The sequence below is a fragment of the Hibiscus syriacus genome, unplaced genomic scaffold (assembly GCF_006381635.1).
Source record: "Hibiscus syriacus cultivar Baekdansim isolate YM2019G1 unplaced genomic scaffold, ASM638163v2 tig00116962_pilon, whole genome shotgun sequence".
NCBI lineage: Eukaryota > Viridiplantae > Streptophyta > Magnoliopsida > Malvales > Malvaceae > Hibiscus > Hibiscus syriacus.
The window spans coordinates 619,134-628,407 of record NW_024063488.1 but is presented as its reverse complement, the minus strand read 5'-3'; the positions used below and the strand labels follow the sequence as shown (position 1 = coordinate 628,407).

Sequence of the window (9,274 nt, the reverse complement as noted above, 5' to 3'; positions counted from 1 at the left end):
CAGTAAATTCCACTGAGTTCAACCTTTGCTAAAGTTGATTTCTTATGCATGGAATTCCTTGTATAATTATGATATAATCTTAGATTTGGGTCATCTCTTGTGCTCAAAAATTCATGTCGAATCTATCAATGAAGAATTCAACTCCTATTGTATTCTAAGTCTGTTCTAAAAAAATGAGACCTATTTCAAAAAGAAAAAAAACTAATTTTTGAGAATATATTGGGAAATAATTTTTTCATAACATTTTAGGACTTAATATAAAAGATGTTTAATTTATACATCTTTTCTCATTTAAGTGTCTAATATTTTTGTTCAATCTAGGTACTTAACATTACAAATGTATCCTTTTATGTGTCTCGACCGTAACAGACGTCAAAAAGTCATCTCTAAAATCCATAACTTTACAATTTTTTTTAATCTAGGTGTCTAACGTTACAAATGTACCATTTTTTAATATCATTATATTAAAAAAAAACCTTATAATTGTTTTTCAATCTAGGTGCCAAATATTACAAATGTATAATTTTTTAATATTATTATATTAAAAAACCTTATTTTCTATAAAATTATACAAAAACCCCTCAAATCCTTGAAATCCCCAACTCTAACCTTACCATCTTCCTCCCCGGTCATGACCATCGCCATCACCCTTGTCATCTCTCTTGTCAATCAGCATCTTTCTTATTGTCGCACTTGTCAACGGGTCACGTGAGTATTGCGATTTGAAGAAGTTTTATTCGTCGATTTCTAGGTTCTAAGTTGTCGGGGTGGAGGTTCAATCGACAACAAATAGAGACTACCGAATGTGGGTATAGAGATTGAAATTAAAATTTTTAAAGTTTTGGGTTTTATAAGATTTGAGAATTTTTTTGGTTTTTTAAATTATAATTTTAAGTTTTTATTTCAAATAAAATGTACAAAATTATATAAATACGACATATGTCATTTAACAAAATTTTTAACGGTTATTACAGTCGATACACTTAAAATAATAATATTTGTAATGTTAGATATTTAGAATGATAGAAAAAAGTTTATTCATCTAAATGAGAAAAAGACGTTTAATCTGATTTTTTTTATAATTAAGCCAATTTTAGGGAAAATAGGTAAACTACACAAATGATTATTAATTTTTGAGTAAGTTTTCATTTTCTCCATTAAAGTTTTAGAAGTAATAAATTGGTCACTAATGTTATCGATTTGTAACAAAATAGTCGCTCCACTGTCATCTCCGTTAAATTGATGATGTGTCAACATTAAATTTTTTTTAATATTTAGTTTACCCCTAAATTACAGCTAAAACATCAAATAAGTCCTTGAATAATGATTTTATATCAAATTTGCTTTATATTCATGAATTCATTGTATTTTTTCTAGCGTCCGTCCCTTTGTCTCCGGCACCAGCTTCGCTACGAATAGAACAGTTAATCCACATATGGTAGCAAAAATGAAGAATGTTGCTGGAAGGGGGATGGAAGCTAGACAGTATAACATAGGAGAAAGAGGTCAATATTTGTAGCCAAAATGATGAGGTGAAGTGGCCAATATCAGATGCAATCAATTTACCTGTTGAGCTCCATTTCATGAGGAAGTTAAATTCAAAGGAAATAATCCAAGAGCCTAACCAGCTAACCAATGTAACAAGGCTTCCAGCTGAACCTTTCATGTTTATGGGAAATATCTGAAATCGTAACCTTTTTTTTTTCAGTTCATATAATATAGAAGGCTGCAAAATCTAGACCAGGGTAAACTTACCTCAGACATTATAACCCAAGGTAATGCCTAACGAAAACGATCCAGTGTACACCTACATCGAGTCGAACGTGTCAACGCGAAGATGATTCCGTTCATGAAAACTACTACCTAAAACATTGATTCATTGGATTTACCAGTACAGCAACAATTCCTTCCATTGTTGAAGGTCCAGTATGCGATTGAGCTTAATGTTTTTCGGAAAAGAATATAAAACATGAAAAGCATTTTGAAATATGAGATTGATAAATCTCGTCGAACCTGCAAGAAAAATGACAATCCAACAAGGAAGCAATCCAAAATGTTCCGGCTGTAGATACCTGTAGATATAAGTAGATTTTAAGCTGGGACATTTCAATTATTATAAAGTTTTTGGGATAAATTAGATATAAGATAATTGTTCAAGGATTTATTTGATGTTTTAACAGTAGTTTAGGGGTAAAATTAAATATTTACCCTTTTTTCAACATTGACACATCATCAATTCAACGGATACGACGGTGGAATGACTATTTATTATAAATCAATAACATTAGTGACCAATTTATTATTTTTAAAACTTAAATGAAATATAATAACTTTCTTAAAAATTAGTGACTATTTGTGTAGTTTACTCATAGTTTTATGACCGAGATTATTATATGATTTTTTTCGGACAACAAAATTTGTATTTGTAAGAAATTAGGACTATGACAGTGACGTGTGAGCAGCAAATTAAAGAGTGAATTCATCGCTCTTATCAGCAAGCACCGGGAAAAAAAAATGGGTGGCTGCACCTGCTTTACCTTTACATCTTCCCCACCAATTTTCTCCTTTTATGATCATAAAAATATTCGCTTCTCCTCCTCCTCTTCTTCTTCTCTATCATGGTCATTCTCATCAGCTTCCCACAATTTCTCTCTGAAACTATCCAATATCGTCAATGCCAAAACCACTCGTTTCAGAACAAATTGCAAACCCAAAGATCCCGATGTAATGGAGTGCGTAGGAACGGGCCTGGACGTCGAGTGCCTCGTTACTCAAAACGAAACCCAAGAACCTGAACCAGAAGATGTCGAAAAGGCGGAAGGCAACGTTTTCTTGGAGTGGGCGGTGCTGGTTTCCCCGTTCTTCTTCTGGGGCACGGCTATGGTGGCGATGAAGGAGGTGTTACCCAAGGCAGGCCCTTTCTTTGTGGCTTCCTTTCGTTTGATTCCTGCGGGGTTGTTATTGGTGGCGTTTGCCAAGTCCAAGGGCAAACCTTTACCCTCTGGACTCAATGCGTGGCTTTCCATTGCGCTCTTCGCTCTCGTGGACGCCACTTTTTTCCAGGTCTTTGCTTTCTCATGTCCTTTTTTCATTTCTTCCCAAGCAGGAAAAAAATGGGGTCTGGTTACATATGTATATGTTAATACTTGTTGAGTTCATCTCCAGGGGTTTCTTGCTCAAGGATTGCAAAGGACATCTGCAGGTCTGGGCAGTGTATGTTTTTTCCATTTCTTTTCTATTATTTTCTCTCCACTCATTCTGATTTGTTAGTAATGGAGTCAATTTGTTTGATGATTGATGCAGGTGATAATTGACTCTCAGCCATTGACAGTGGCTGTTCTTGCCGCCCTTTTATTCAATGAATCCATTGGCTTAGTAGGAGCTGCTGGACTAGTCCTTGGGGTTGTTGGGCTTCTTCTTTTGGAGGTAAACCGTAACCCCATATTTATTATCAGACTTCAAGCTATGGTTTATCTGATATTTATTAATATTCTTCTTAGAAATATCTTCAACCAATTGCATGTTAGTGATTGAAGGAGAATTTGATGATTTCTGGCGTGCTTTTGGTGTTACTGGAAAACAGATAGATTAACACTGACAAGTACAAGATAATAAAACATATAAGTAGAAGATGTTATTGCGCCATGGTGGCCAAGGTAGTCCAGTGCCTTAGACTTGGCATGCTCGGACAAATAATTTGCCTTTTGGTTAGCAGGAATCCCTTGGAATTAGGAGGAATTAGGCGGAATTAGAATCCAATTCCACCACTTTCCCATGTTTAGTTCAAGTTTTCAAAAGGGAATTGGAATCCTTCATGACTTCAATTTTTCATCAAACGAGGCAAAGTGAATTTCATCCATTTTATGATGGAATTCAATTCCCTTGTTGGAGGGAATTGAAATTTGACCATATTACCCTCATCAATCTGTTGGTAACTTTTTTATATATTGAATAAAAATATTTTTTTATTATTTCGGGTCGGGTCGGGTGAAACTTTATTTTAGTCGGGTTGGGTTTTTTTAAGTGTGATATTCGGGTCGGGTCGAGTTCGGGTTTCGGGTGAAAAATACCCGACCTGACCTGAAAATATATATAATTTTACCTTATATATTTAGGAATAATTACAATAATACCCCTCTATATATAATTTTTTTTTCAATTAAGTCACTGTTTTATTGAATAAAAATATTTTTTATTATTTCGGGTCGGGTCAGTTTTTTTAAGTGTGATATTTGGGTCGAGTCGAGTTCGGGTTTCGGGTGAAAAATACCCGACCCGAAAATATATATAATTTTATCTTATATATTTATGAATAATTACAATAATACCTCTCTATATATAATTTTTTTCAATTAAGTAACTGTTTTTATTGAATAAAAATAATTTTTTTATTATTTCGGGTCGGGTTGGATTTCTAATTCGTATATTCAGGTCGGGTCGGGTGAAACTTTATTTTGGTCGGGTCGGGTCGTTTTTTTAAGTGTGATATTCGGGTCGGGTTCGGGTTTGGGTTTAGGGTGAAAAATATTCGACCCGACCCGACAAAAAAAATATATAATTTTACCTTGTATATTTAGGAATAATTATAATATTACCTCTCTATATATAATTTTTTTTCAATTAATATATAATTTTTTTTCAATTAAGTCAATGTTTTTATTGAATAAAAATATTTTTTTTATTATTTCGGGTCGGTCGGGTTTCTAATTCAAATATTCGGGTCGGGTCGGGTGAAACTTTATTTTGGTTGGGACAGGACGGGTCGGGTAGACCAAAAACCCAACCCAACCCGACCCATGGTCATCTCTAATTGGGATGATTTTAACTTATAATGTTTATTAGCATGATTTTTATAATTTATTGAAATAAATAATCAATCAATAAAATTAAAATTTTATATTTTTTAAAATTTTATAATATATTGCTACATGTAATTTATAAAACAAACTAAAATTAAGCAAAAAAAAAATAAAAATAAGAAGAGCAATTCTGTCATTTTACATTACTGAAATCAAATTCATCTTACATGTCTGCAAATCAAACAAAATATGAAATTAGATTTCAATTCAATTTACTGCCAACAAAACAGAATATGGAATTGGATTCTAACTCCTGACAGATTTCAATTCCTTCACAGATTCCAATTCCCTCAGAAACATTCAAGCGAACTAAACGCCACCTAAATGTAAAGTTTTAACATAAAGTAGATGATTATTCAATTGTCATTGAATACTAGGTATTAGCAAACTTGATACGGCAATTTGAGAAGGTTGATTATTCAAATTAAAACTACTTTATACTGGTTTGATTGCCGTGACAAACATGACCTTGTAATGATAATATGTGTAATTTATGTAGGGCGGCTTACTTGATTATTCCCTTTTATGTTAATTATAAAAATTATAAAATTATTTGTAGAAATTTAAAAATCATGAAAATTATAAAAATGATAGAAAATTATAAACATAAAATAAAAATTATTGAAATTTTGAATAGAAAATTATTGAAATTTAAAAAACTTAATCTTTCCTTAATCACTATTTGACCAATTTTTTAATCTTGTGTAAATTGGGTAATGCCCATTCCCGGGTAGCACTAAGTAATAACTTGTACCTTGGGGTTTCAAAATATGTTAAAGTATGCTCCAAGACCATGTACTCTTCGTACAATTGAAATTTAGTCCTATTTTTATTTCTAGGAATTTAGTCCCTTATATTTCAGATTTAAAAATTCAAACCCAATTGTTAACATTGTTAAGATTCTTATGTTAAATTGGCTGATGGGACATTTTGAAATGGAAAATACTTACTTGGCATCCATGTAACCCAAAAAATGAAGTTGTAATGGGCCTGAATATAAGAGAAAATTTTAATTTTTAAATCAAGAAAGTAAAGGGACTAAATTCCTGGAAATATATGTAGGGGATTAAATTCCAAATGTACCAAGAGTACATGGACTTAAAGCATATTTTAACCTTCAAAATATTGTCATCTTACAATCCAATCTTAAAATAAATTTGAACTTATTCTATTTATTTTCATATTTTCAAGTAAAAACCTCAGCACTTCCTGATATTGTAACTTAGCAACTCAAAGATTTGCACTTCATAAATTAGTACCTAAAATTTTCATGATTATAAATATGTAATGCCAAAATATCATCAGCATTTTCTGTCGGATGATTTGCTCTACTCCCAGGGTGTGTCTAAACCTTTTAGAATGGGTTGATGTGAATGAATGATATTAAATACTCTTGATTGTTACCCACTAAAGAGTGACATTTTTGGGTTGACCATATTGCCCACCATTTGTATAGTGTAGTGAATAGAAATCATGAACTTTCAATCATGAAAGAATGGTCTTGTTTGCATATTCACCTTAGCAAACAAAAATGTTCAGAAATTTGTACCATTTCAGGACTTGTGTATGTAAAACTTTGTTGAACTTTCAGTTATGAAAGAAGGTCTTGTTTGCATATTTGCCTCATAAATGTTCAGAAATTTGTAGACAATTTCAGAACTTTTGGGGAGCTTGTTGTTGACCTATTTAACTCTTTGTTTTGTAAATACAGTAATTTTCTTTTTCTTTATTCGTTGTGAACCCTGGTTTCTTCATTGTTTCTGTAAGTGTGAGATCCAAGTTCATTTCTTTGAACAGTTATCAATATTCACAATTGTTATAAAAGATGTGTTTGTTGTTTAATGCTGTATATTGTAATTAGTTTTGATCTAAGGATAATTTCTTTTATTTTGGGCTTTGGCGAAAGCAAATAAGCTTTTTCATGTATTTTGCTTTAGTATGAAATGAGCAGTATTTTTGCAGGTACCAGCACTTGATTTAGATGAAAGTAATTTTTCACTATGGGGAAGTGGAGAGTGGTGGATGCTCCTTGCTGCTCAGAGCATGGCAGTCGGAACAGTAATGGTCCGCTGGGTTTCCAAATACTCTGATCCTATCATGGCAACTGGATGGGTAGGCATCCCATTTTTCTGTATCAGAAACTTTGTTATTTATCTGTGCTTCCTACTGATGCTTCTCAAAAACTTCAAAAAATGTCTAGTTTTTCCCCCAGGGATACCTTTATTTTGTTTACTTGTTTTGTTTATTTTTTGGTTTCTTTCCAACAAGATAATCGGCAGCATGCTAGGCATAAGATGAGAGAACTATGAGATAATAAATTGTCATTTAGGAAATCAAATAAGCAAGTCATCATCGTCTAAGATCTCAAGTTTTGTTTGTGCAAATTAACCCCATTGACTTCTCAGCTTGCTGCTGGCTTTTATCATATTCGCATCTTCTTCGCTTTACCCTTCAAAACCTTATCCTTCTTCCTTAAGATTGTGTACTTGAGGATCGAGTCCTCCCATACTAGGAGGATGACTAATCTGACTGCACTCTGATCCTCATAGTTACCATCCTATCGTGTTTAACATCCGGCATTTTCACCCATTGATATTAGGGGGTGTTTGGTTTAAGGAATGTGGGATTCCTATGTTTGGTTGGCCGAAGATCTCATTCCTGGTAATGTTTTATTACCAATAGTAGATTTTTTGGGTATATTACAGGGAATGTCATTACCTCCCTTCCCTTAGGTATTGTAACATTACCGGCGTTTTGAACTAAAATGCCCTTAAATTTTTATTTTTTTTTCAAAAATATCATTCTTCTGTCATTGAATAATAAAAATTTTACGAAAGTTAAATTACAAATTTATCCTCAAATTATTTTAGATTTACAAAAAAAAAAATCTATAATTAAAATTTTATATGAAGTTCAGGGGTTAAAAATTTTTTTACCCTTTCATTAAAACTTTTTTATATTTTTAATTTTGTAAAAAAATTTATATAAATATTATGAATTTAATTTTTAAAGAAAATATATAAACATTTTATAATTTGTAATATTATACAAATATATAATAAGAATAATTTGGTCAAATATACATTCCAATAATATTTTATTCCTTTAACCAAACACGGTAATCTTGCCTTCTTGCTAAACCAATCAAACACAAAATACAACATTCCCAGTAATCCTATTCCCTGGTAATCTTTTATTCCCACTGGTAATCTTACATTCCGTGAACCAAACGCACCCTTAGTAGTGTCATAATATCCGGCTGCTAGTGAATTGATTGCATGATTGGAACAGGAACTATTTTTTGTGAAAGATAACTAGACAACCTCTATGATAGATGGAAATCGAAGACTAACGTATAATGTGTAATCTTATCGCAGCATATGGTAATCGGTGGTCTTCCACTTCTTGGAATTTCTATTCTCAGTTGTGATCCTATTTTTAGTGGGAGTTTTCAGGAGCTTTCTGTCAATGATTTGTTGGCACTCTTTTATACATCAATCTTTGGAAGTGCCGTAAGCTATGGTGTATTCTTCTACAGTGCAACAAAAGGTTAAGTTTCACTTGAATCCAAACATGTTTTTATATCTTCTGTCCGTGTGTGTGTTTTTTCTTGGTCGCAGGAAGTTGCTCCTTGCTTTAATTCGACTCAGGTTTACCAATGGATTTCAGGTAGTCTGACGAAGCTCAGCTCCCTCACCTTCTTGACACCTATGTTCGCTTCAATTTTTGGGTAAGATATTGCATATTGCGCAAGGTTCACTATAGGATTCCACCCTTAAAGCTTAAAGGGAATCTGTTTACTTGCATATTTTCCAACATGAAACAAAATTTTCTGGTTCTTTGTAATTTGGTTCACTGCTAATGTTATGATTCAGGTTTTTATACCTCGGCGAGACCTTCTCACCCCTGCAACTAGTCGGTGCCGTTGTCACCGTAGTTGCCATATACATGGTTAACTTTCGAGACAGAAGTTTGCAGTGAAGAACATGCTCGGTGAAAATACGTATACAAGACATGTCGAAAAATGAGAATGAAGTTAAAGTTCGACTGATTGAGGCGTGTTTCGGAGCCAGACAGATATCGTTTTGTGGGTTATGGTTGATGGAGCATGTTGTTTGAGATCCCTTGCTAAGATATTGAAGCAATTACTATCTGTAAATATATTTTGTCAGTATGATTAAGCTAAGAATTTCAATGGAGACTACATTGGCGTTGCCTTGCAAGAAGATACCAATTATTGAATCTAGGCCTGTTTGAGGGTTAGGTTATTCATAAAAGTTTTTAGGTTCTATTTAATAAGTGTAAACTTATCAAATGACCGCACGGGATTGGTGTCGATATGATTGTCGTAACCGGTTTTCGTCCGGGCACGAAATATTATACTTGGCGGGTAAATTGATGTGAATAAATGGTTT

At 32.9% G+C, this 9,274-nt stretch overlaps 1 protein-coding gene and 1 long non-coding RNA gene across 3 annotated transcripts; one reads left to right on the top strand and one right to left on the bottom strand.

Annotated features, from left to right (window-relative positions):
- Positions 1–1,362: 1,362 nt before the first annotated feature.
- LOC120190401 lies at positions 1,363–1,776 on the bottom strand. Its single transcript, XR_005522615.1, has 3 exons — positions 1,756–1,776; positions 1,567–1,681; positions 1,363–1,460 (listed from the first exon to the last, which is right to left on the bottom strand). It is a non-coding gene; the product is annotated as an uncharacterized LOC120190401 (long non-coding RNA).
- A 676-nt stretch (positions 1,777–2,452) lies between these two features.
- On the top strand, positions 2,453–8,884 carry LOC120189937 (WAT1-related protein At3g02690, chloroplastic). Of its 2 annotated transcripts, none has more exons than XM_039193065.1 (7): positions 2,453–3,063; positions 3,166–3,213; positions 3,304–3,426; positions 6,822–6,971; positions 8,237–8,408; positions 8,529–8,589; positions 8,735–8,884. In XM_039193065.1, exons 1-7 carry the CDS (start codon positions 2,515–2,517, stop codon positions 8,838–8,840), a joined length of 1,209 nt encoding a protein of 402 aa, XP_039048996.1. In that variant the 5' UTR covers positions 2,453–2,514; the 3' UTR covers positions 8,841–8,884. The 2 variants fall into 2 exon arrangements, with proteins under 2 accessions (XP_039048996.1, XP_039048998.1); XM_039193067.1 differs by having other exon boundaries at positions 2,866–3,063; positions 3,166–3,202.
- The last annotated feature ends 390 nt before the right edge of the window (positions 8,885–9,274 follow it).

What these genes read in the sequence shown, in the direction of transcription:
- LOC120189937 (XM_039193065.1), top strand. Translation starts at nt 2,515, where the DNA reads ATGGGTGGCTGCACCTGCTTTACCTTTACATCTTCCCCACCAATTTTC. An exon ending in TGGACGCCACTTTTTTCCAG is followed by an intron (nt 3,064 to 3,165) that starts GTCTTTGCTTTC and finishes GTTCATCTCCAG; the next exon opens with GGGTTTCTTGCTCAAGGATT. An exon ending in ATGTTCGCTTCAATTTTTGG is followed by an intron (nt 8,590 to 8,734) that starts GTAAGATATTGC and finishes GTTATGATTCAG; the next exon opens with GTTTTTATACCTCGGCGAGA.